The sequence below is a fragment of the Perissodus microlepis genome, chromosome 15, assembly GCF_051167445.1.
Source record: "Perissodus microlepis isolate ML-2025 ecotype Zambia chromosome 15, ASM5116744v1, whole genome shotgun sequence".
Classification (NCBI taxonomy): domain Eukaryota; kingdom Metazoa; phylum Chordata; class Actinopteri; order Cichliformes; family Cichlidae; genus Perissodus; species Perissodus microlepis.
This window is the reverse complement of record NC_140475.1, coordinates 22,795,131-22,822,839: the sequence shown is the minus strand read 5'-3', so window position 1 is coordinate 22,822,839 and position 27,709 is coordinate 22,795,131. Positions and strand designations below refer to the sequence as shown.

The 27,709-nt window shown below is 40.4% G+C and overlaps 1 protein-coding gene across 1 annotated transcript in view; it reads left to right on the top strand.

Moving 5' to 3' along the window:
* cnksr3 (cnksr family member 3) overlaps positions 1-27,311 on the top strand; it is a 39,984-nt gene extending 12,673 nt beyond the window's left edge. Inside the window, exons 2-13 of the mRNA XM_084952285.1 lie at positions 8,615-8,778; positions 13,205-13,407; positions 14,304-14,391; positions 17,017-17,058; positions 19,214-19,333; positions 19,684-19,743; positions 19,902-19,970; positions 20,495-20,644; positions 23,900-24,030; positions 24,127-24,311; positions 25,810-25,896; positions 26,725-27,311. Coding sequence (XP_084808411.1) covers positions 8,615-8,778; positions 13,205-13,407; positions 14,304-14,391; positions 17,017-17,058; positions 19,214-19,333; positions 19,684-19,743; positions 19,902-19,970; positions 20,495-20,644; positions 23,900-24,030; positions 24,127-24,311; positions 25,810-25,896; positions 26,725-27,029 — 1,604 coding nt within the window. The 3' untranslated portion in view covers positions 27,030-27,311. The remainder of the gene's footprint in view (positions 1-8,614; positions 8,779-13,204; positions 13,408-14,303; positions 14,392-17,016; positions 17,059-19,213; positions 19,334-19,683; positions 19,744-19,901; positions 19,971-20,494; positions 20,645-23,899; positions 24,031-24,126; positions 24,312-25,809; positions 25,897-26,724) is intronic.
* Positions 27,312-27,709: the final 398 nt, after the last annotated feature.

Sequence of the window (27,709 nt, the reverse complement as noted above, 5' to 3'; positions counted from 1 at the left end):
CTGCAGCTAAGGAAGTACAGCAAGAAAGAACCTTTTTAAAAATATATTTAATGATACACATATTGATACTGTAGGAGAATTGATGTGATAATACATCCAAAAATCTGAACACATCTAAACATTACTCGTGAACAAATTACAGTCTGTGCTTGTTAAGGCTTTTTTTTTTTTCAGGAATCTGGCTGCTAAAGGTTGCTTCAGCCATAAAAATGTTTATTTGTGAGTTTGATTAATAATGAGTGTGTTATTTCCTCAAAGAAGGGAAAAATGGATGTAGAAGGTGAAGCACAGTGTTTTCACCCCTGCATGGCTGGTCAGGCCTGGTGTGAAGTAGGTGTGAACATTGCGTCATCGGGTTTTGGAGAGCTGTGGAAGCAGACACCTCCTGTCAGATGTCAGGATGCTGTGGAGGGGGGTTGAGGTCAGAAGTCTTTCACACTGAACTGTTTAAACAGTTTCTTCATAAATGTAGCCGTCTGCCAATCCAAAATGGCCTCCACAAAGTTGTGGGGGGGGGGGACCTTAAAAACATGGCTGTCTTACCCTTCTGTTAAACTTAACATGTCTTTTACAGGGATGTTCTTGAAGTTGAAATCTTGTTCTTTTAACATAAAAGGAAAACGTATAAATGGGGATGAATGAAGCGGGGTTGCTCAGAGTTTGACACAAATTAGTGAATGCTCTGTGGCTGTATAGCTTATCTCGCATCCGTCTGTGGGTGGAGAGGGTGGCAAGGATAGTCAAAGTTTGTTGGATTATTTTGTTTTCATAATCTTGGAGAGCAAAATTAGTCACCAAGCCCTTAGCACTGCTGCCATCTTTTGATTGATAACAGATAAAATTGATTAAGACACATGAAGTAATGACCTAGGGCTGGGCGATATGGCCTAAAATCAATATCACGATAAATTGAGCAGTTAACCTCGATAACGATAAATGGACGATAACCACCCCAAGTGCCAAAAAAACAATTTTTTTTTTTTTTTTTTTTCATTTGATGGGGCTGTGGCAGGCAGCATAGTTCCTCCAGTTATTTTGATAATATTATTCCCCCTAGACCTATTCATTGCAATTATATTATTACCACTTTAAAGGACTGTAAAATGTCACTGAAAATAAATGAAGACAATAGTAGTAAGTACTTTTAGTGGTTAAGATTTATTAACTGAACAAAATAAAAAGTGTAGGATACAATATGTAACCATGCTCTCTAAAAAATGTGTATCCCTTGTAAACAAAATAGTTTAATAATAAATATGTTTCACATTGGCTATTCACAAAGTAAACAATGATTGTGCAAATGTAATGCCATCATGGACAAAGGCCTATCTCTGCTAAGGCCTTGAGGTACTATAACTTGTAAACAAATAATGTCACAAACACAAATGTCAATTGAACACAGAAAAAACTATAATAAATACTAAGCACTGCCATGTGACTAGTGAAAACTATAAACTCTTAAACAAAAACATTAAATAGTGCTGTTTGCAAAAAACTTCAATAGAACACTGATAGTTAAAATTAGGCAGGGCTTGAACAGGGCACTTCAAAAAGGGACAGCAGCAGACTTGGTATCCTGAGCGGTTCAATCAAACTACTGTTGTAGATGTTTACCTGAGTAGTGTTTACTCCAGGTTCTTTCTAAGAAACACAAGCATATTGACCATGTCAGGTTTCAGGCAGGATCTGAGGCATGTCACAATGTTTCCTCCAGAACTGAAAACCCGCTCGGATGGGGAGCTGGTGGCTGGGATGCAAAGATACTTTTTTGCAACTTTACGTATCTCAATTCAGCAGCAACCTTTTCCCTCTCTGTGCTGTACATGCTGGGAATGATAGTTTTTGAAAAATATTTTCGTGATGGGAGTTCGTATCTCTTGTCAATTATTTTCATGAAGTGTCTGAACCCGTTGCGTTCCACTGTAGCAATAGGAGCCATGTCTTTTGCTATGTGGTAGCCTATAGCATTTGTGATTTCTTGCCATCTTGTTGAAGTTCGCTCATATAGTTGAGTACTAGCAAATGCTTCGGTTATTGACCGCTGCCTGGTGGAGGAAGACGTTTTTGCTGGTCCTCCTAATCTCTTCTCGCTTTGAGCTTTTTTTTATGTCTTCGAATTGAATCACATGGTTGTGCTGCAGGTGGTGGAAGAGGTTGGTTGTGTTACTTTGACTTGACGCAACAGTCTTTTTGCAGAGTTTACATTTAACAATTTTTTGATCAATATCATCCTTGTTGAATCCAAAATGTTGCCAAACGATTGATGATGCATTTTTTTTGTTAACAAGTGTCTCCTCTTCCTCCTCCACCAGCTCTACCTCCGTCGCTGCTGCTTCAACATTTAAATCGTCCTCCATTTGTTCACCCGTGTCTCGTCTTGTTACAGGTAGTAGAGTCATGTGACTCCACCCCGTCAAGTCTGTAACGTAGCACAGTGTCTTAAAGGGACATGAACATCGCCAACCTGCACATGCCTTTTCTTCTTTTTTTTTAAATACCGAATTTACCGACATGGGCAAAATGACGTCGATGAGAGTCATAAATTTCGGTAACGATAAATTTTTGATATATCGCCCAGCCCTATAATGACCCATCAAATATTAACCTCCTAGTTTTCATGGGTTTGAGGCTACCGTGTAGCTTTGTCATTACGGTAACAATTAAAACTTTCCCACCCTGAGCTGCTGCTTCCTGTTGGCACACAGTTTCCCAGCAGCAGCTGAGAGACAGACAGGCTGAGGTCCACAGTCGTCTGCAAACATGAGACCGGTCAAAGATGGAGAAGCAAGCTTTTCTTACATCTGTAACTAAATTAAACTTTGGAAAATGGGGCCTTTAGAAACACACGGGCATCAGAGCAGGTCGATTTAAAACTGTTCTAGTTTTTTCTCACAATTATTATAATATTTTATTATCATTATAAGAGAAAAAAAGTGGAACTCATTAAACAGAACAAACACACATTTTAAAATGCTGGGACTAGACTTATGTTGTTGAGAAAGAGTACATCAACAAACAGTCCAGCTGATATGGGCCAGTGACAGTGTTTCTGGATGGATGGATGGATGGATGATATAAACATACTAAATGGTATAACTTAATGAAAATGCAATTTTTTTTCTTCCTTCTACCAAGGGCCAGTACAAATGTACAATGGACCAAGTTTTCTAAGACTCAGCAGTACCAAAGAAAAGCTTATCCCAGTATGTAAACCTTTGTATGGCTTCATTAAATGTTCAAAAGTTATTGTAGAAAATGGTGATTCGTCAGTGAATTTCTCAATAGTAAATTATATCAAACTTTCTGAACATATGGTCATCAAAAGAGCAAAATACACTAAACAAAGTGAATGAAGGAATTCAGGAATCATGTCAGAGTTCAGAGTGTCTGTGCACTTAGCTCTCTAATGGCCTTTCATGTCAAGCCGAATTTATTCTGTCAACAAACACGAAAGTTTCAACGGAAATACTGAGATGGTTCTCTCTCATTTTAACTGTGCTGTGATGGCAGTGAACTCGGAGCAGGTAAGTTTAAAATCAGAGGTTAAAATTTGAAAGTTAAAGACAGTTTTCTTTTGTTGACAGTATATTTAAAGAACACTTGCAATAACAGCATTTCTGATGATACAGACAAAAATACTAAACATTCAGTAAAACTGTGTTCATTGTATGCAGTATTTATGTCTTATCTTTTTCTGATGAAAAAGGTGAAATAAGACTGCATGGGTAAGCACAAAAGTAGCGTAGACAGTATTTTCCCTCGAAATGTTAAGTACATCATAACTGGCTTCACAGTTTAGTTTTACAATGACTAAAATAACTTGACCTTGAAAATATTCTCTTCCTGGGATGTTCTGCAGTCGATTCTGCAGCATTAAACGATTACTGGAGGCTTCCTCTCAGACATGCCTGGGCTCTTTTTATTGTTGTGTGCGCTAGGGAACACAAGCTCATGGAGTTGCTATAGCAATCATACCACAATATGATATTTTATATCATTTAAAAATGAATACCGGCATTATCTCAGACGATATGATGTGACACAGCTCTAGCTGACACTGGACGTATCGATGGGCATCAAGGAAATGCCCTTCGATACGTGCACTGTTTCTTCATGTCTTTTGAAAAGGTGTTCCATGGCCTCGGATGGGCTTGGAACTGTGAGTCACTGGCAGTTTGTCTGTAAATGTCGGTGAATGAAGCAGCTGATCTGCTCCCAGCGTTGTTGTCCCTCCTCCTTCCTCTCACCTGTTTGGAAATCAATCCTCTGAAACAGGCTATGAATATTTCATCAGTCTGAACCTGAGCTCTGAGTACACTGTGAAACATTCACATTACAAGTCTGTACAAATTAGATGAACTAAAAACATAAGTGCAGATACAGTTGCTTTTTTCCCCACCTATGCAGCCGATCATGTTAAAGCAATAATTATCAAACATTTTGTACCAAAGGGGACAACCAAGATGTCAACCAAATCTCTTTACATAGACACAAGCATTTTTCTCCAATATTTCGTACTCCGTAAGAGATGATCTGAATGGACCTCTGTGGTTCAGTTTTATCCCAAGAGATAACCCTACTGTTTCAGACCATATTTACTGAATAAACGAGGGTTTCTCTCCAGCTCTTCCTAAAGTAAGTGTTTCTTGTGGTGCTATGGACAGAAAAGGTTCACACAGCTACCATCTGCTGTGTTTAATTATTCGTGCTGCTTGAGAAGCATCTCACAAACCAAACAACTAAACCGCCAACACAAGGCTCTCAGCAGTGTTACAGTGTGGTAATCCGGCTCGATCCTCGGCGCCTGTCAGGTTTGAAACGGCTTTCTGAGAGTTTGGGCCGAGCGCCAAACCCGACAGAGCAATCATCGAGATGAGGAATGATAAAAATGACTCAGAAGCTACAGAAATTAATGATGTTTTATGTATTGCTGGAACATTGGATCCAGACCTGAATGTTGGACTTGAGTTTTTATTCTTTTATCTACTTTATTTAACTTGTTAATCTCCCATAATTTGAGCAAACTGTCTAAGCCATTGGTTTTCAGACCTGAATCTATCGAACGTTTCCCATCTGAGCAGGATGTTTCTGCATCACAGGAAGAATCAAGTGTAGAAGCTTAGCAGAAACTCATGTTTGCTCATGTTATGATGGTAGTTGTCTCTGCTTTGCAGGGAGACTCAGTCTTTTGTTATCATGCTTTCATTAGCGGGCGATTTGGCTCCCGTGTGACGTTTAGCCGACCCTGCTGTGCAGCTGAGAGATTATCGGCCTCCTCGGGTGACAGTAATGTGATCCAGGCTGTCACCAACACATTCCTGCTGACTGCAAACTGCTGTCCAGCTCTGACCAACAGCAGAGGGAGTTTAGTTTGAAGAGTGGAGATGCGCTACAACCTAGAAGGAGCAGGAATTGTGGATATTTACCTGAGGAAGGTTTGGGAGTATGGTCACAGTTTCCATTTGGGTGTATTGAGAAACTTTCAGGAGCAACTGAACTGGAGCAGAAACCAAAATGAATGTGTGAAGATCTCCGATATAGGAGTTCAAGGCTTTCACAGTAGTATCTCGTTTTCTTTTAGTTTGATAAATGGAGAGTTTTTAATTAAAGTTTAATTTACATGCTTTAATGGAGGGATCTCAAACTTGTTCTTGTTTATCATGAACTGATCCATTGCTATATACCACCTCAAATTAAACTAAATATATTTTGTGACAATAAAGGAGCAGTATCAGTATCACTGTCTTTCAGTGACTTTCTCATCCCATCCACAATCTGAAGCTGCTGTTTGTGACTCGTTCAGCTCTCCATAACCAGTTTTCCACCTGCAGCAAGTTCTGGAAGCAGATCTTCAAATCAGATGTAGGACTGCTGGGTGCAGTCCAAGAAGCTGGAGTTGGAGTCTGTCATTCTGCAGGATGAGAGTGGTGACCAGATCACTCTATGAGGAAGGCTCAGTACTAAGTGCTTAACTTTCAAAATGATAGGAAGGGGATCAAAAGACAATGCATGTTTAAATCAGTTGTTTAAAGTCTGGCCCTCTGAGAATGTCCTGAAGTGCTGCCCATCCCTCCCCCAGATGGTCTAAATTTTACCCTGTTGGGGGATGAGCAGATGACCCGTGTCCTCCTGCTGGGGCCTGATTTGGAGTCCTTCCCAGACAATTTCACCCCCTCAAACTTTGCTGAAATCCTGTGAGTCTTTATTCTGGCCTTTATAATAAAGGCCAAAATAAATCGAATCTTACCGTTGTACTAACAGTAAGCAAACAAACACGCTCTGTATTCTCGGTGCAACTCTGTGTCAGAGGCTGCTGAACTCGGAGGTGTCCCGTCAGCAGTTAGTTAAGAGGAATGTTCCTCCCTGCTGTCAGAGAGAAAGCGTGGGCCATCTGTCGTCCCGAACACAAACAGGAGTCGCAGCTTCTTTAATGACCACATGCTGGGGCAGTTGTTTTCTTCTCACCCTCCCAGACATTTTGTTGGCCAGTTGCTGCTCGGCTTCTGCATAACATCATCATCATCTGCCATTTGTTGAAAGCTTGTGTGCTAAAACTCTAACATTTATTTTTAGTATGATGCAGGATTCCTGTGGGTCATTAAAGTCTGAACTTAAATCAAGAAAAAGAACTTGTTGAAATGTTTTGAACAAAAACAATGCTGTGGAGTGAACTTTGAGATGGAGGATTTCACGCTGGCAGAACAGAGAGTTGTAGAGGCTGTTGAACTGTTAAATTGCTGTAGACAGTTCTTCTCTTTAGCGTACAATGTGTGCACGTATGCTTAATATTTTCCCATTATTGAGTTTTTCATATTCTTCCCAACCAAACACATCCAAAAACCCTGCAGCAAACATTTTCTGTGCTCATGTGTGTCAGACAGTAACTGGTGCGTGATTGCTCATTTTATTGATCCAGCTAAGAGAACTCTTTGAACTCATTCACAGAGGTCAGAGGTGAATGTTGGGTGCAAAGTGGCGCCGCTGAAACGGGCGCCATCTCCCTTGAGGTCTCATGAGGTCACGGGGCTGAAAGTGGGGTGCTGGTGGCCCGGTATGGCCCAGTATGACCATACCGGGCCACCGGAGAAAGATGTCATTAAGCATGCAAACCTGCTCATTAACCACTACTGGCAGAGCTATTAAATGTTAAATGAACCAACCCTTTATGGTTTGATGATTTGAGTATTTCTGGCATTTTAAGTGACAGTAGCCATAGATTTGTGATGATGGTACAGAGGATTAGTGCTACGAGTTCAATACACGTGAGCTCCCCAACGATGCTCACATGCACGCATGTGGTTGAGTTGGCTGTCAAGGATTGATTCATGCCAGAAATTCAATTTGTTCTACACACGTGGGGGGAAAAGGTCTCATCCTGTTCCCTCCTTTCACAGTAAAGGTCTCTTCTCGCATATTCTCTGTTGTGATAGAGCATAGGTGTCAAACTCTGGCCCGCAGGCCAAATTTGGCCCGCGGGCCAGAGTTTGCCATACCAAATTACTATTAGAGCTGGCCTACTGGTATTATACAGCTAATTTATATATTGTTTAGTATTAAGCTTTGCTTGTTCCGTTTTCAGTTTTTCAGCAAAACTTGTTTGAGTCCATAAGAAAAGATTAATTCTTATATCTAGAGGAAGATTTTTTTTTCCAATAAATATTAATGTTAGCCCGCGACTTTGTTCCAGTTTTGAATTTTGGCCCACTGTGTATTTGAGTTTGACACCCCTGTGATAGAGTAAGTCATGCATTAATAACTACTGCTTAAATTGTCAAATGTATTTCTTCAAATCAAATTAGTTTGAGTGTTGTTCCTGCAAATGTTTCACAATAAAAGCCTCATTAAGATGTGAAGGGTTTCTGTACAATTACAAGTGCTATAGGACTTTCAATTTGAAATATACAGGAAGTGTTGAGATTGTAAGAAACAACAAAATGAGGCGACTGTAACAGAGAGACTGAGATTTTAAAAAACTAAATGGGGCTAATTAAAATTGTCCTAGCTATCTTTAGCTACTCAGGTAAAGTTAGATAAATAAAATCAGAAAAACATTATACTTGAAAGAAAGTCTAGGACTAACAAACAGACAGTAAGTTATTGAAAGAAACATATTCCTTTATACAGGAATGTGTTTCTTGGTCTGTTATTAGGTGACGAAAATGGATTGCTGGTTGGTTGGTTGACGGAGGTGATGGATTTAAGAAAAGGTGTGGTTTGGTGAACTGGCAGGACGCTGCCAGGCTGTTGGCTGTCACAGTGACTGAGTCAATAAGCGATGTTGACTCAGCAGCTGTGTTTGCTGTAAGACCTGAATGGATCATTGAGAGATGACTTTCACTGAAACTCAGATGCTGAAGTCATGCTCTGGTTTACTTGCATGTGTGTGTGCCTTAAGAACTCCAGGCTGATTGGTGATCCATGATATACAACCTTGGAATGTGAGCGATCAAAAGCACTTCTGTTATAAAACACTGATTTTATTGCATCCCTGATGAATTTGTCAGTTTACTCAAATAAATTTCAAACCTGAGTTTTGCTGAATTAAAATGGTGAATTTCATCAATAACCTGTTCTGTGAATATTAAATGTGCTTCATTGTCTTTGTCTCTCTCAGGTCTGGATGACAGCCTGCAGCAGTACATCCCATCCTTCCAACAGCTGCAGGTGGATGGGGAGAAGCTGCTCAGGATGTCCCACCAGGAGCTGCTGTCTCTGGGCGTGGCGAGGGTTGGACACCAGGAGCTGATCCTGGAGGCCGTGGATCTGCTCTGCGCTCTGGTCAGTTAGAAATCAGAAAATCCCACATTCTCTTTTTACTTCTGATAACGTTCCTGTTTAGAAATGTTCCTCTACTATATAACTGTGGATTTCAGTGTCTGCTGTCATCACTCGTGAGTCAGCATGTTAAATATACCTGTTTCAAGTCCTTTGAGATATGTCTTTAGCAGTGTTGAGCTCCAATTCTTGTTCAATCAAACAATTTCTAATGATGCTGATGAGAAACTGCCAAAGCTTCTCTCTGTGTGAGACTCTGCTGAGATGGTGTCTGGACCACACAAACACCTGCTTTGTGTTACAAACCATAAAAATTTTGTAGGCGAATGCATGCACCGGAGTTAACTGAGTTAGCAGTTAGTAAAGGGGATATCTCAATTTGAGCTTCACAGTTTGAGCTTCCATCCATTTTTGGCCACTTGTCATGTTTTTCTGGCTTGTCCTGGGAGTCCACTCCAGGGGAGACTCAGAACTGGAAATGCCTTGGAAAGTCTGGAGAGTCCAGGAAGGAGGGAGGTTTGGGAATCTTTGCTTAGACTGATTGGCTGATGCTTATAAGTTCAGCAGCAGAGCAGAAGATGATCCTTTTCTGTCCATCACTGATGGCAGTGCTTTAAACCTTGTGTAAAAGTTTCTAGAGCAAAGATTTGTTTCTTTTAAATAAAAGTTTCAATTGTATTTAAAAACAGCACCACAGCTACCACCATGCACATTACACGCTGCCTGAGGGGGCATTAAAACAGCTCCGTGTTCATCATAACAATCATAAGACCAGTGCTGTGATCAGAATCCTACTGATCTGATATATTTGGACAGTTTTTCTCAGAAAGTCTGAAAACTGAGCAAGAGAGGGATTTTCTAGGAAACTACAGAGTTTCTCTTCGGTTTTTTAGGTTGAATGCCACAAATGAATGAAAGTTGAGCAGTAGTTTGTGTTGTGATTCTCCTGTTGTGCCCTTTAGTGGAACTGAGTTTTGGTTTAGTCAGTCATGGCTAAAAAGTTCTGTATTCCTGTTTTCACTCAAACAAATCAACGGCAAACATTTATATGATTTCTAAAACAATTGTTTCGCTGTGAAACACAGAGCTGTGTGATATGTTTTTAATGCCCAGAAGGTGTCGAACAGGAGCAGAAATCTTTGTTTAAAAGCACGTCAGTTATGCATGAAAATCAGTAATGAATGAAATAATCAGTGACTTGAGCCGATGACACGTGGACATTGAAACAAAGAGACGACAGAAGAGTAAATGATCCGGTGACTCAGCATGGAGAACGTCATAAGAGGAAACTTCATCTATCATAGAGTTAATATTGGAAGGAAAACAGAAAGGGTAGTAGTGATGTTGAAATTAAATTATCCTGAAAGTCACTCCAGCTTAGGCTGGTTAACCATATCCAGACACAAAGGTGGAGTTAACTAGCAGGTAGGCTGGTTTGCAAAAGGCAGACTGTATGTGCGAATCACCTGACCCTGAAAAACTAACATTGAGGCTTCATAATAGCTGTGTGGTGGCTGCAGACTTTGGTGTGACCCGTTTAAAGTTTTGAAGCACACACAGAGCCCCTCAGTCAGCTGTTTATGGGCTCTAATGTCTGTGTGGTGGTGAAAAGGGGGATTTACAGGCTGTGCTGAGGTTTAATGTTGTGACTGGCCTGAATAGGATTCAGTGGCTTTTTTTAAATGGAGACTGACACTCTGCTGTACCCGCCAACAAATGGTGACAATAAAAGAACAAGTGACCACAACAGACACTTATCAACCGCACTAACTACAAATTACTGTGTCCACCATATCAACTTTTCTCCAGTATAGTTGTTCAGATTGTCTGACTGCTGTCTGATAATATGACATTTACACGCAGACATCTGTTTGTAACTGAACTTTTCAATGTTTGTTTAAATGTGAAAAGCATTAAAATACAGAATACTTCATTGGCTGAAGATAAGATTCCTAAAACTCCCAACATTTCAGGGAAAAGTATTTTTTATATATATTTTTATATGTATGGCTTTTCCTCATAACAGCCATCCCTCAAGATTTTGTACATTAAAAGCAATGCATTGTCCGGGATTGTAACATTTAGTCCTTTACCGAATCAGTGGAATCGTTAGTACAGTGGGGGATTTGCCCAAATAAATGACAATTTATTTGCTTCTGGTTTATAACAGCTTTGTCTGTCATATGATTCAGTCTTTAGGAATGTCATAACGAAATGCAACTTAAAGAGTGCTAGTCAGAACCCTCCTCATACTGTATTTGTGTTTGCAATTAGCTGATCTTTATTAGATTCCTGACCCCAGGTAAGGCTGAACAACCTGACACTGACAGGAGCGTATTTCAGAGCTTTAGTCTGTATCCCACATCCTCCCTCAGCCATGTGACGGGGACAAGCGACGTGTCATTTCCTGAAATGCGTTCGCTTACTTCTGGAAAAATACAGTTATGACATCACACTGAAACTAACCAATCAATGCTGCGATCAGAGCACACACAGCTCCAAAGTTTCAGGGAGCGTTTTCCTGCAGCATTCAAGCGAGGTCAAATGATGTGTTGTGGGTATTTTTTGCAGCATGAGGCAGAGTTTGCTGCATTTTGGGGTGGAGCAGGAAACAGATGTGACCCTCCCACCTGTCAGAGACCCCCCCCCCCCCCCCCTTCCCCTGACACACACACACACACACATTCAAACAGTTTTCAGCATGTAGAGGAAGAGTTTTGTTCCAGCGTCTTGTCACATGATCGGTTTTCAACTGAGGCTCATTTAACAGAACAAGAGAGGCCTTTTCTCTCCCGACTTTAACCCTCAGTACATACCACAGACTTATTCTGATAATTGGAGTGACATTAGGCAGCCACAGGCTCTTAATGACCCAGATTTTGTGTAACAATCATGATGCACTCAATGATCAGGGAGGCCTGCAGTTGGGTTCACCGCTGTTGAGGGAAAAAGATGTTTTTGTTTCAGCTCAGGTCTCCTGATTGACTGGAGGCAGCCGTCTCTGTTCCACAACAGACGTAAATTAGAAATGTAAAAAGAAATTACAGAGATGTCTGTGAAGTTACAGAGATGATGCTCTGGGGATAATAATGTGGAAGAAAAGAGGAAAAGAGCATTGTTTTATACTGACAGTTACATTAAACATTTTCTATAGATTTTAATGTGTTTGGCATATTAATTTATCCAGATGTTGCCAAGATTTGTGGTTTATGTTGCATTTTATAAATTATGTTGTGTGCAGATTGTGTGAGATAGTTGTTCTCTCTCTTCTTTATGATTTTTGGCAGTTTTGCCTCTCCATATGAACAAAGTGGAGCTGACACAATTAATCTGCTGCCAGAGAAGTTTCTATTTAAGTGAGATGATGAAAATTTGTTGGTTCAGTTTGTTCAAATGTGCAGATTGGGTACTTTCTCTGTTTTTGATGACCTTATAAATTTTGTTTTTTGTGCATACAAACGCTATGACAAGACAATGATTGATCTGTAATACTTCTAGAGATCTTTCACTTCAGTGCCGTCATTTTCTGAAAGTTTTAAAATACTTGAACCTCCTAAAAACCTTCTGATAGTTATGCTCCTTATTTCACTCCATCACAGCCCGGCATCATCCTGAGCTCTTTTCTGATTGACACCTAGGGATCACATCCTTTCTAACACGATTTGAAAGTTCTGCCTGAAACATGAGGTCAGGTGTCATGTTGTGTTATGAAGGATGTGTTTTCTGCGTTCAGTCAAGGTGGAACGTCGATTTTTGGCTCCAGATGTTTTGTTTGTCTTTGAGCGTCATGACGCCTCAAACATCTGAATCGCTGCAGGCGACAAAGCGAATCAAAGGTCGTGTTCAGACCTGCAGATGTAATAACACATAAACGTAACACATCTGCACTTATTCATAAAAATAAACAAAAAGGTATCAGATTCATTAAACTGATTAATTAAACACGTGGCATTGATGAGTCATTTCATTGTGAGTCATTTAGTTTGAAGTTGATGTGGTGGGGAATTTTTTTTTTTTTTTTTTTTTTTTTTTTTTTTTTTTTTAGTCGCATAATCGCTATGCCGACTGGTTTGCAGGAATGTGTGTGGGGTTTTTGTGTGTGTGTTTTCATTAGGGAGACAGGGTGTGTTTGTGGTCAAGGGTCGTGGGAATCTCTAAATTCCCTCCAATCATTCCTGAACATTGTTGTGTGTTCTCAAACAAAAAGTACTTTGAGGTGCAAAACACAATGTGGACTCCTCAAACTGCAGCTTTGTGCAGTGTAACATTTCCGCAGTGCCTCTTTCAGAGTTTCCTGTGGCGGCATACTTGTGCTAAGGTTAGTGAGCCAGGAAATAGTGACAGTGCTGATGGGAAGCGTAGTCTTTATGTTTAATAACTGAGTAAGAAGCAGGTTTGTTTCACTGAATCTTTCATCTTTCTTTAACAGAACTATGGCGTGGAGTCGGACAACCTGAAGACTTTGGTGGGGAAGATGAGAACAGCGCACCACAACCTGAGCAGCGCCGTGACGCAGCGCAGGAAGAACCCCGCCTACCACAGCAAAAATTCCAATCAGCCCACCAATGAATTCCTCACCGCCGTGGTCGAAGTGATCGGCACCGCCAAGAATCTGCTGGCCTGGCTGGACAGGTAACCACGACGGCATTCAGAGTATCCTGGTGTTAAAAATGAAACATTATTTGCTCATTAAAACAACCGCGATCTCGTAAAAAGCATAAAAATAAAACTGGATACCATGATGTCATAGTTGATGTTTTCATCCAGGCTTTCTTTTGGATTTGTAAATTTAGCTGTACTTGCATAATTACTCACACAACACTTTCACTAACATGGCATTTGTTTTTATTAACGTGTCAGTCAGAAGTTCACTAATAACGTGCAGCTCAGTGCACAACTTTGTTCCTTCTAAGATAGCGGTTGTACTCTCCCCTCCGTTCTGATTATTTTAGTATCGTGTTTCCTCGCAGCGCTGCTCCAGTTTACTGCATCGCCGCTTTGACTCCTTCAGCTTTTTGCAGCTTGTATCAGCTTGAAACACATTCCAGCTTGGCTGCAGCAGCTGGAAACAAACATGGATGCCCCATAATGCACCTGACATCTGAAGTGTGTCAGCTCGCTCACCAAGAAACACCTGGGGCCACTTTTTATTCAGTCTGCATCCAGTTATCTCATCCAAAATGTTTTCATACTCGATATGTTTGGGTTGGAACAGGTATTATGATCTGAAGTTAATGAAAACTTACAGAAAGTCAAATTTTCATTAATTTCTTTGATGTTCTGTCCTTTTTTAAAATTTATTTTAAAGTGTTCATCATTGCATGCTGTTTTGTTTCACTGTTTTTCACTTGCTTACCATTGGCTGGTCAGTCGATCAGTGTGAAGCAGTAAAAGATCAGAGGTAGTGTATAAATAAAGACCGAATAGTCCGCGGCCCTGCTCGTATTTTGAATCCTTTTTAAAACGTTGCCCTGTTGTCTGCCAGCACTGACATGATTCTATAATTTTAGTTTCTCTCTTCTTGCTAGGACTCCTCTGTCGAGTGCCAATGACTTCACCTCAACCAAAGGCAAGATCATCCAGCTGTGTTTGGAGCTCACCTCCACCGTCCAGAAGGTCAGTGACGCTCAGACGCCGCTCTGTGTTTTCTTCAGTGTTTCTGTGCTTTCCTGAGTAATTAACAGATCCACTCTGGGAAATACAATCTCCACATGAGACCTTAAAAGAGAAACAGATCTCTGATGTTCTCTGTGTGCAGCAGCTTGTCATAAAGACACATCACAGAGAGGAAGGAGGTCATGAACTAAAATGTTTATTTTCTGGATCTGTTGTTGTTGTTGTTGGTGGTGATGATCATGAAGAAGCTCCAGATAACTACTGTATACATGAAAAAAGTCATTTTGATGGCATATCTCCTTCCGATAGCTGAGATCCTTACATGTTTCATACTTTAGAAACTTTGAGATTATTACTAAAATGTAAATGAAAGCACAAGATGTGGAACTGCAACAAAACCAGTTCATGGAGAGTGGGAAATGTCAAGTTTGTGTCCTGAATACATTTTAAAAGTTTTACATTTATAATTAAGAAGCATCCCAATTCTGTGAAGATGTATATTCATGCACCATCCTAAAATGCTGCTGCCCAAAGAATATGTCATCTAAGCAGTTTTACACTCATTAAGGGACAGAGTAAGCTATAGACTGTATTTCAAAGATGGACATACCCCTGATGTCAGGTTTTGAACACAGTTTGAAGCCTCAGTTTTCACATTTTGGTAGTCCACTTTATTGGAGCCAGAAGTGACCATTTGGTTGAGGTAGTGGATTGCTAAGTTATCAGCTAATGCTAGCTGGCTTGAGTATAAAACCTGCGAATTTCTCTTAATTTCAATGTCTTTACCACACAGAGGAATAATATTTGTCAGAAAGTTGCATTAAAATGCTCTAAACGCACTGACAGCAAAAACATAGTTGGGAAGTTTACCTGAGGTGAAGCCTAACAAACGGAGACTGGCTACAACCACTCACGCGCTTTTCACCTGTCATTTAAAGTGACAGGCCCCTAATTATACACAAGCATAAACTAATACTCACTGTACAGTTACCACGAGGAGGGGAATTAGCGTCACAGAACAGTTTGTTTCACATCTCCTTCTTCTCAGCTGTCAGTTATCCCATAAAGAAAAGTGAAAGGAATCAGGTTTTCTCAGCTCTGTCAATGCTAAATCCACAGCTTAAGGATCTATTCTATACAAAGTCTTGTGCAACCAAGCATAAAGTCATGAATCAGTGATGAATTGTATGTAACCCTTTACATCGTTGCAGAGTCTACCTGAGGCAGTCGTGCTGTCACACGACGAAATATGAGGGAACTAATTGTGTGAGAAGTTCAAACATGATGCATATTAATGCAGCTGAGGCGTACAGACACGTTTTATGCAACAGCAGAATACTTCAGCTGCAAATCAGCCAGATGTTTCATTCGTTTGGAACTTTATAATTTCCTTTAGGGACGGCAGAAGTTTGTTTCAGAGCTTCACATTTTGCAATAAGCTGATTTCTCTTCATTTATTGAAGTATTCTGAAGTGGCCGTGCACTTGGATGTTTTCTGCAACGTGCCACCTCCCTGCATGTGTCTGCAGAGCTTTCTGAGGCGTCGCCCTGCTGCGCTGTCATGCAATCATCCTGTCAGCGTGTTTATGGGGAACTGTTATTTCTCCGACCGCAGCAGGAATCCTCTCGGTGTCTCTGGGAGGCGTTCACCATCCCTGCCTCCTGGTTTCACTCTCCTGTAGGCTGTCATTTCTCAAATATTTGTTTTGCCACTGATTCCCTTTCTCCTTTCCCGTGTCTGTTTGCCACACTCACAGTTCTGGCTTCTGAATAGAAAACCTGCCAAATTTGATATGAGCAAGTTCTCATTTTCCCCAGATGTGCAAATGCTCCACTGCATCTGTTTTCTGAAACAAAAACTTCTTTAACCATCAAGATGAAAATATTCTGTCTGCTGTACGGTAACATGATATTAGCCTGAAAGTTCTTTCCAAATACAGAGCAACATAAAAATACATTTACTGTTGTCATGACTTTTAATTCTCTTCCATAACTAATTGTAAAGGAATGACTGTCAAGGCGAGACCCCATACAAAACACAGCTGTAGTTGTTTGGCACCAGAATGTTGTGTGGAAAAAGTCTTATTTAGCAAATGATTAAAAAATTACAATATTAGAAGATTGATCAGAAAACAGAAAGAATAGGAGTTAAAGAAGAGGAGGGTGAAGCATTGATTGATTGCCATCACTGAATGACATTGTATGAAGATTTTGTTTGATATCAGATTTTACAAATTCAGTCTTCTAACCTGAAATATTACCAAGGACATCCAGACTTCAGATCTGTGTTCATGAACTTCTCGTCCATCCTGACACCTAATTCAATTTAGTGTGAACAGTATTTGCTTTTGAAGCAATACTAAATTGGGTCACATAGTTTAATCATGTGACTCTGTTTTCCTTACCAGCATGGGTAATTTCCCAACTCTTATCAGTTGTTTTTGTGTCATACACGACTTCAAAATAAAAGCATAAAATAAAATAAAAAACCAAAGGCAGGGGCTGCCTTGTTTCTCTGATATTTTTTTTGTTTTTTGTTTTCTCTCACAGTGATGATAATAAAACAGATGTTGGACAGATGTTTGTGAGATCTCTTAGTCTATGTGTTTATGTCTGTAATTCCAGGACTGCACAGTTTATGAGATGGAGGAAAAGATTCTGGAAGTGGTGAGTGCTGCTTTTGCTTTTCTTTCCTCTGTTCGAACATAATAGAGTGTGTGTGTGTGTGTGTGTGTGTGTGTGTGTGTGTGTGTGTGTGTGTGAAAGCTGCAGGTTTTTTTTTTTTTATTCGGCTCAGGCACATCCACTTCCTGTCTTAGATAAGACTTCCTGTTGTTTCAGGATTCACACTTGGATGAAGTTCAGTCACTTTCCTTCTCATAGCCAGTTTGTCATGTGACCTCTTTTTATACAGTAGCTCAGTCACCTTAAAGAAGGCCAGCTCCTTGTCAGCTGTGGGCTGTTACAGCAGTGGATGTTCATTTTAAACATGCATATTGTTTAAATTCATGTGGTCAGAGGATATTTGAAGTAATCAGAGTTTTCTTACACAGGAAAAGCTCTTTGAGTCTACTCGTCACATCTATAAGACATTAACTTGGGCAAACTTGGCTTATAGTGACAAGTGGACAGAAAAGCTTCAGCTTACAGTAAACAGAACGTGGCTGGAAATGGACCTGATGTTTTATGTAGACACTGTTTTAATCCTCATGGAGACAGATGGGCGAATATAATGTGAATAAAAGTGTCTTTCATGAACTAAAGATTTAGTCCTAAAAACTGCTGAAGTATAACATTGGTTTTGCATTATTTTTTTTTAGTAATATTTCCAGTACTTTATGGGATAAATATTTATGAAGAAAATTTACTTTGTTTTTGTAAGGGGAGCAATAAAGTCACCATATTTGAAAAAAACAAACAGCAGGAAGCTGACCAGCTATATCCCCAGAGGAGCATGTTTTCCTGGTTTACTTGTAATTTCCTGCTGGTTTGTGTTTTCCTGGTCAGCTCTCTGCTTCCCATGAGCTCGGGCTCGGTGCTGCGCTCCAAGCCTGGGTGTCTGGTCATTTGTGATCATAATATGAGGCTGTTCTCGTTCTGCAGAGGCGTCAAGCTCTTCTCCCGTACAACAAAACCAAGCACCTTCCCCACGTCCGTATTTGGAGCTTTTATTTGATGCTTTTCCAACTCCTGTTGCATCTGTTGTTTTCTTTCCCTTTTCCACTGAAAGGTCAGAGGTTTGGATCAGGCAGATTTGGTGCAGGAGGCAATTCAGCATTTCAGACTAAATTTAGAGCACTTTATAGTCATCATGAGAGATGTAAGCTAAGACCACCATGCTGCCAATGGCTTTCTGTCTTGAATCATGTTTTATTCTTTATTCAAGAGACAACACATGACAAAAAGTACCTTGTTTCGTTTTCAGTCCAACGATATTACACAAGCTATAAAACACAAAATGTAACCTTAAAAGACAAGTCATAAAATCAAATATGCAGTTGATGTCATTTAAAATGTAACCGTGAAACTCAAGCAGTGTACAAGCTGGTGTGTAGAGTTTGATTCCAGAAGGTTAGCCGTCAGAAATGTATTATTTATTATTTATATAATTAGACATTGTTGCATATGGTCAAAACGGTACTTGCAGTTCAAGGATCAGAAACGCCACTTAAAAAATGGTAACCAATAATTTTCTCGATTAGATCATGGAAACAAGATAATTATTGTCAAGTCTTTCAATTGTGAAATCCAAACCAGCACATTTATTCTTACATGTGCACATGTTTTTTTTTTTTCTACAGCAGGGTAGGGTTTAACCAACAACAGCAATATGAAAAACTGGTGTTAAATAAGGCAACACAGACTTTAACTCATATTTACACAAACCAGTCTGGTGCATAGTCACCACCTCGGGCCCATTTTGAGGATGGAAAGGCCCAGGTGTATATATCACAAACCTACATAGATATGCACCTACATAATGAACGACACCTATACAAAATCAATGTAACCCACGTATATGCATAATTATAAACCGCTAATTATACAAAATAACAATGTTTTCCCTGGCATTTTTTTAATAACTACCAGGTGGGTGACACCTGTGGTTTCAAAAAGGCTTCCAGTTTTATAAAAGTGTATAAAATCTGAATCAGACTTATATCTTTTGAAATAATTTTTGGGGTTGCAGTATGGGACAGAAGAGTGAGCAGTGTAATAACACACTGTAATACACTTGTTGCCTGATAACTGGGTGAACACTTGCATGTATCCATCCATTGGACAAGCTGAACCTATTTGTATATATTTTCTTGTTTTTCAGTCCCGAGCACTCAACAGCATCTGTGAGAAAACTGTCCAAGCGACTTCTGACCCCGTAAAAAGGGAAATGTCCTGTTTGGAGGAGGTTCACATCACCAATGTCAAGCCTGGGGAGGGACTGGTGAGGATTTTTTTTTTTTAAAGGGCATAGAATAAAAAAAGAAAATACACAAATGGGACAGAAATGATCATTTCCCTGTTGGGCTATGTCAGCGGGACGCCGCTGTCCGATAAGTACTGACTGCTGTAAAAAGAAAAACCCACAATATGATCCCACTTCCCCTCAGAATCATTAACAGGTATTTTAGTGCTACGCCATGAACCACAGCCAGCGTTGAATCAAAAACAGAAACAGATGTAGGTCCAGAAAGGAAAACCCCACCGCCATCGCTGCAGCGAGGAATTACAGAGGAACTGTGGGAGGTGTATTTATGCAGAAGATCCATGTTTAAGTTCTGTTTTATCTTTCAGGGGATTTACATCAAATCCACCTACGACGGGCTTCACGTCATCACGGGAACAACAGAGAACGTGAGTGAGCCTCTGGGTCTTCTTCGCCACTCGTGTGCCATTTATAGACTTAAAAAATCTCTCCTGAAAGTCTTCATCACTACCAGAGATCATGGAAACATGCAGTCAATGAAATGTTAGTCTGTTAAACTCTGCGCTTCTCTTTGTGTGCTGTTCAGTCTCCGGCAGATAAAACCCAGAGGATTCACGCTGGAGATGAAGTCATTCAGGTCAACAAACAGACAGTGGTGAGTCGAATAGCCACAAGTTTCTCATCATTTTGGGAAATGGCCTTAGTCATTTTCTTAGATGGAGAGATCCCACACACGTCTGTGAGGCAGGACGTAGCTTCAACACTTGACTGTAGTGTCAAGTACCTGAGGATTCTCAGGTATTAGTTGTATAACGATCACAATATTTATTAGATGTATGTACTCCAAATAATTATTAGTGAGATTTATAGATTTTACAATCATGAAAATGCAAATGCATTGATGTTAATAAAATATTTATTATCATGTAAGTGTAAATGTGATGTGAATTACGTGAAACTGACTGTAAGCCAATAAACAGCTTGTTTCAGACAGTACTAAACCAAGGCCAAGTATAAGAGGTGGATCTGTTTCCGCAGGTTTCATGACAGTTCACAGCTAACGGTACATGAATTGCTTCATTAAACGCTGACGTTCAGGGTCGTGAAGTTTAAGGTCTTTCCTCATGCTAGCGCTTTCTAGAGGCTGCAATTCTCTGACTTTTGCTCTGGTTGGTCCAGGTGGGCTGGCAGCTAAAGCACCTGGTGGGGAAGTTGAGGGCGGAGTCTGGAGGGGTTGTCTTGATGCTGAAGAAGAGGCCCTCTGGACCTTCTGCCAGCTTCGCACCGGCTCCACTGAAAAACCTGCGCTGGAGGCCGCCGCTTGTGCAGGTGAGCCGCCGCTTATATTGTGCTGAAGTGCTTCTCAGCAAAATAAACGACTAACTCCAGGGACTGTCTCCTCCTTTTCATCCTTCCTGATGGAGGCCCTCTGTGGTGGCAGATTGTTCTCCTGTCGTGGAGAGGTCAAATGATGTGGGAAATCCCAAGCTGGAGTAGAAATGAACAAGTACTTGCGTTGCAGTTTTTCTACCTTTTTTATCCACAAGTTCCACATAGTTTGATGAAACCAAAAACACAATGACTGCACAATAAAAATGAGGAATTCAGGCCTAAAGTTCTGTGTAAAATGCAACGCTTGAACATGATCTGGGGTCTTTTGTTTTCTAATGTATTCTCGCTTCTCTTTTTCGCTGTAACATGAGCTCAGTATTCGGACTTCCCAAAATGAATCTGAAATGCAGATTAACAGTCCTAACAGCCCCCGGCTCAGGAGCGTTTATTTGTGTGCTTGTATGGACGAAAGGAGAATTTTCATCAGCGAAAAACTTCGCAGCAGAATTGAGCAGGTAGTCTGTATATCCTGAAATCTCAAATTCGCTACATTACCTGGTTTTTTCTTACACACAGACATTTTTGTGAACTCAGTCACTGAGAAACTGAAGATTTTATTTCCCCATCAACAGATAAATCAGTGTTTGGCGTAACACATACTCAAACCTGTTTGCTTATCTCTTGCTTTCCTGATGCACATCAACAGAATTTTAAAACATCAAATTTCACAATGAAGCTTTTATGATTCACTTTCCTGTTTTTGTCGTCAGGATTGAAACAGTGACACAAATTCACCCAATAAAACTGACTGATTATAATCCAGCCTTTACTTGTTAACGCGCTTCTCTTCACTGTAAAACAAAGAAGTTGTCTGATAAAATCCTTGTTAAGATTTTTTTTTTGTTCTTCTAATATTAAAACATGCAAACATGTTCTTGTAAACCTCTAAAATTAAACAATAAGCTTGTAAAGGGCAAATTTTAAAGATACAACATTTTCTGAACATTTGACCTTGAAGAAGAGCTCAACATAACGTGATATTTAGAATCACCATATCATTTCTTACATGTTTATATGTTGTCAATACAAATAATGGCATTAAGAAACATAGTTTGAAATAGCTCTACATAACTTTATTGACACTTTGGCCTTCAGATTCATCTACTGGCCCTGAAAAAGAAGTGAGGAGAGGTTCTTTTTCCTGGTTCAAACTGGACATTTGGGAGTGATTGTGTTTTTGATTTTAGAGAAGTCGAAGTTTTTTCCTGTGGGGGGGAAAGAAAGAAAAAGCACGAGTGCACAAAGTTTTGGTTAATAACGGTAAATGTGGAAGGATAATGGATTCTTTCTGCAGAATTTTCAAGGTGAGACATAGTTGACGCAGGTCCTGAACCTGCAGCAGCTGTAGTGTTGTGACAGACGTCACTGTATGAAAGTGAAGCAGACTGTGTCGGTAAGTAAATCAAGCTGCTCGTGGCGGTTTTCAGTCTTTGTCGTAGCTTTGAGGTTTTGATTCGAGCAGAAAACACAGCAGCCGCTCAGTCTGCAGCTCCTCTGAGGTGAGCGGGTGAAACAATGGAGCCCTTCTTCCCTTTTCCTGAAAAGAAGGAAGATAGGAAAAACTCTGCGTTGATGTCAGATCTGTGGTGGCTGACTCACACTTTAGTTCACAATGTGACAAGCCTGCATTCACCAAACCACCTTCAGGGGTTTTGTGCTGACAGGGGTCCAGGATGTGTGTGTTTAGGGGAGATAGGAATCCAGAAAGGCGCTGGGTAGCTCAGCTGATGAGCTCAGGCTCTAATCTCAGTCTTTCAAAACAGATCTGAGATCTCTTATCTCATCGTCACTCCCACCATTCACTTCAAAGGTTACACCACCTGCACTTACATTCATTTATCTTTTGTTTTGTGAAGTGGGAACAATGACAAGCCTGAAACTATTAGAATGAGTAATAATAAGTTAAGAATAAGTTAGCTCAGTCAGTTTGGTGTTAAAAACAGATGACTGAATCAAGTAGCAAAGACCGGGGTCACTAATGGAACCTCTTATTCTTATTTTGTGAGACAAGCGCTCCACCACTGGAGCCACACCCACCCAGCTGAACTCATCTGTCAGTGTTGGGGAATTAAGGTCATGTCAGAAAACGGGAGATAAAATGGCATAAACTGAGTTGACATGACAAACAAGTTGTCCCAAAAACTGCATTGCTGTGTTTTAAACGTCCGTGTTTTATGTGGGTTAATGGAAGAGCAAGAAAGTGAGAAACTGCAGCAGGACGTCAGCTGTTTGCTTGTTTATGAAACAACTTTGTCTGTTTTCTTTTTTTCTTTGTTTTTAATTAATTTAAACACTGAGTGAATAAATTTTCTGTTTAAATAAGGAAAAAAGTAAACTTTTGCTAGTTTTAGTTGTACATGAGTTTTAGGGTTAAACTTAAAGATCTGAAACACTTTGTGTTTATGATGCTGTTTTTTGTTTGATCAAAGGGCTTTAGAAAAATGTCTTGCTCCTTATTTAAACACTCCTAGGCGTTTATATGTTGGCAGTTATATTGAAGCATCTTACTCTGTCTTTACATATTTCAAAACTGATTCATCAGATTTGCTTCAAAAACATCAGGTATACTGCAGCAAACCTGAGGTTGACTGAATAAGATAAGATAAGACTTTATTGATCCCACAACGGGGAAATTTTTGCGTCACATCAGCTCAGGTACAGATATCAGAAGGAAATACAAAAATACAAATAAGTACAATCAATGAAATGAACTTAACGATGAAATGAGCCCTTTTAAGGGAAGTGTGTGTGTGTGTGTGTGTGTGTGTGTGTAAATGTGGTAATGAAACCACTCTTTCATTGGATTTTTCACAATTAGGAACATTCACAGTATTGCCAGACTGGATTAAGTCTGGCATGGTTAAAAGTGGCTGCATCGAAACATCCTTTAGACGTGTTTTTCAAAGTGCAGGTGAAACAGAAAACGAGCTGAATGAAGTTCCTGTGTTTGTGAGAACTTGAAAGTGAGGAAGGAAACAGAAAAGCCTCCTCTGCTCTTTCTCCTCTGAGCTGGAACGATTTTCGCTTTTGTTTGACGATAAACGCAGTTCACAAAGTCATCGTCTGCTGTGTGCTGAGACGCAGAAGCAACCAAAAACACAGATTAGAAGAGACAAACCAAACGTGTTAGTTACATGTGATTCTTTTGTTTCCTTTATTAAAGGGCTTAAATTTGTCTTTTTTCTTTATTAGACCTCTCAGGGAGCGCCAAGTCTCTATAAATCACGACAGTCAGAAACCTCAGACGCTCCTGGAAAGAGAGGGAAGACGACCATCTTGGATTTGTATATCCCTCCTCCCCCAGAAGCGCCATATGTCCCGCTGTAAGTACCTCACTCAAGCTTCGGGATTTCACAATCATCTTTTTTTTTTCTTCTTGTTTATGCCTGTAATGCTGAGTTTCCTGCTCCTTGTGGCAGAGATGGGAACACAAACGTGTTTGCAGCTGTGAAAATGCGTCCCAAGTCTCCAAACTCGCATCTGGATGCAGACGTGCGGCAGCGACGCTACACTGTAGCAGAGGAAAACCGGACGTCTGTCGTCCCTCCACCTGAATCCAGCCATCCTATCCCAGTTCGCCTCAGGCAGCGCTCCTCCTCACGCTGTAAGGACACAAAGGCTCGTGTTGATCTTAACCTTACTCTAGAGCAGGGGTGGGCAACTCCAGGCCTCGAGGGCCGGTGTCCTGCAGGTTTTAGATCTCACCCTGGGTAAACACACCTGAATCAAATGATTAGTTAATTACCAGGCCTCCAGAGAACTACAAGACATGTTGTAGAGGTAATTTAGCCATTTGAATAAGCTGTGTTGGATCAAGGACACATCTAAAACCTGCAGGACACCAGCCCTCAAGGCCTTGAGTTGCCCACCACTGCTCTAGAGCTTAATCTAACAATGAAAACAAAGCTCAAACTATACTTTGAATAAGAAGGAAAAAGTTTAGTCTTGTCCCAGTGTTTTATATCCAGACTAAGTTTATAGGCCGAGTGATTCCACACCCAAGGGTCAAAATATGAAGCGACAGCCAGCAGCCAGTCATCACAGCACAAAGACAAAAAAAAGCATCACAATGAGGGGAAAAACATGTGGGTTATGATGAGTTATACAACACTTACAGTACCACAGGAAGTGAAAGCACATAAAACCACAATCAACTGTTTTTTTTTAGTTGTTGGTTGTTTGTTTGTTTTTTTGCTTGATGCATAGACTGTTCTCACACATGCACAGCAGCCCTGAACTTTTGTCAGAGGCTCACTTTAACCTCACAATCCTTTAACCTCCTAAGACCCAAACTCTTTCATGGCATGCGTTTTTAATTTCCTGATGAAGAGTTCCCTAGAGTTTTTTTTTTTTTTTTTTACCTGATTTTTGTTTCTGAGAAAAATGAGATCCACATAAGAGGACAATCGTTTTAAATTTCAATAGAACAGTGGCAGTATAAGAGACTAGACTAAAATGTAATGTCCACATATGTGGACACCATGTCCTAGGAGGTTAACCTGCCAGTTCTGTAGTTCAGTCCCTGTGATTTCACGTGAGAGAATAGCAGATCAGATGATGTCATGTGTCTGGCCCAATCGAGCCCCATCAAACCAAACAAAGAGTTTCTACTAATAAGACTGTGTATCTTCAAAGAGCTTCTGTTGACTTGAAGGCTTGATTTCATGAACAGTAATTCCTCCCTGCTGAGTTTGGAGCCATTTTGTTCTGGTTTTGGTTGGAAACACTGGGATATAGTGCCACCTTTGTCTCTGGAGTCACCACAAAGCAACCTGAATGCATTGTATTATTTTTTGAAGCTTTATTGGGTCATAGTAATCAAGGACACCTTAAGCCAGGAGTGGTTCTTTGGGGATTTAAAGATGAATCATTGATTTAGAAAACAGCAGATTTTTCATTTTAATGAGAATTTTTCCCAGCCTGATTCTCCTGAAAAGAAAAACCCCCCAAAAACATTTCTGTTAGACTGACTGCAGCTAGCTGTTTATGGGCTATATTGGTTTGTGCTCTAATATCTGGCTAAGTGTCAGCCTGAGTTGGAAGTAGAGGAGTAGTGTCTCTGAGATGGAGCTGATGTTTTGCTCTTTCTGGACTCTTCGCAGGTAAACCCAGACCCATCTCCATGCCTGTGGAGGCATTTTCAGGCGTGTCTGACCGGCTCTCCAGGCCCAGTACTCAGGGAAGGAAAGGTAAGTCCCACCTGTCCAGCTGGACCAGACGCAGTGAGCGCCAGTAATCTGACAGTTATCAGTAATAGCCATCTGTCCGACTCATTAAAAGGCAAGGACAGACTGTAGCAGGGATGGGCTGCGTGCTTTGAATTTTTACCTGGTTAATCATTAACCCCAAAAGCTGCCACTGCATCTGCGCGACTCATTTCATACTCGGCTCAGTCTGAGCGTTAGAGCACTTCACCTTGACGAGCACGGTGCGCGTTGGCAGTTTGTCCAAGATAAGAGGCAGTTAATGAACGGTTAAATAAAGACACGTGAAGAGGTGGACTGTTTTCCACTGACGGCAAACATGAGGCCGACAAAAGAGTGAAGTTTACACACTGCTGCATGAACCTGTGAGGTTTAAAGTGGAGTCATCCTTAGAAGTTCTGCGTCTAATTTATTTCTAAAAATATTCTTTCTTTTTTTTTTTTTGCTTTGTTTGCATTTTTCTTTTTCTTTTAAATGAACAATTGAAACAGGAACGTCAGTTATGTCCAGATTTATCTCAACTGTTTCTTTAAAAAGACTTGCTTTGACCTGCAACTTAACAAGTCAACTGTTACTTTTAGCTGTTTTGTACGATTCAACAGGGAGGATGGAAGGATAGAAGCTCGTTTAGGGAGGAGGACTTGCTTATTATGTCTTTTCACTCACATGTAAATCCAGTATGTAGGACTACCTCATTTCTTCTTCGGTACAAGGTTGTCGTAATTAGGAACATGAAAGCCGTCATTTAAAGGTCTCACAGCTAAAATGAAACAAGGCGAATAATTAAATAATTAACCCGTTGTCTTCTAACAGGTAAGGACGTCCTGCACATGTATCGGAGTAATGAGGGCATTAGCACTATCACGGAGGAGGAGCCGTGTTTCCCTCTGCCGTACCGAGGTCACCCATCTGTACGTGGCGTCGACCATATCAGGGGCAGCCAGTGCTACATTAACGCCAACCTGCACAACACAGCCACCATACCTTACCAGGAAGTGGGGTCCAAAAAGGCTTCTGCCTCCACTTCTGCCGCTGTCTCTCCCACTAAGGGTGTAAACAAACAGTCCACGTCGCTGCTCGGCGGCTGGCTGGCTCGACTCAAACTGCTCAGCCACTGAGGAGGAAAAGCTCAGTTTGAATTTTATTAGATGAGACAATTATTCTCACCTGGTTTCTGGAAGAGTTTTTAATATTCTGCTTTTAAATATCCATTTAAGTTTCACGGTCCTGATAAAAGGCAATGCAGTACATCATTTTATAGTTCTGGATAAAAACAGCAGATCGTGGACTGTTGGAGTTAACCGAACATGTTAAGATGGTGAGGAATTCATCTCAAAATCTAGCACCACAGCAAGGAAAAAACTAATCCGGAAAATGCATAGTGCTTTCCACTTAATGAACCTGATATATATATATATATATATATATATATATATATATATATATATATATATTTTTTTTTTTTTTTTTTGCCTTCTGGTCTATGTTACAGATCTAAATGTCACCTGTGTTGTGGCCCAGTTACTCTAAAAAGACCTCTGCAAACCTCGTCATGGAACTGTTTTCCTACCACTGTTTACACCTGACAGCTAAACGAAGAGCGCAGCAAGCTAAATGCAGCTCAGCCAAGGTGATTCAATTAATGTTTGATTCTGTTGTTCACCTTCATCACAGGTAGATGGAGCCTGTTTATTGCAGAGTGAGGAAAGAGTTGTGTAGTTTGGTAAAGAGAAAATTGTTATTTCTCAGAACTGCTTTTGGAATAACTATGTCAGGATTTCTGGAAATAGACTTCTCT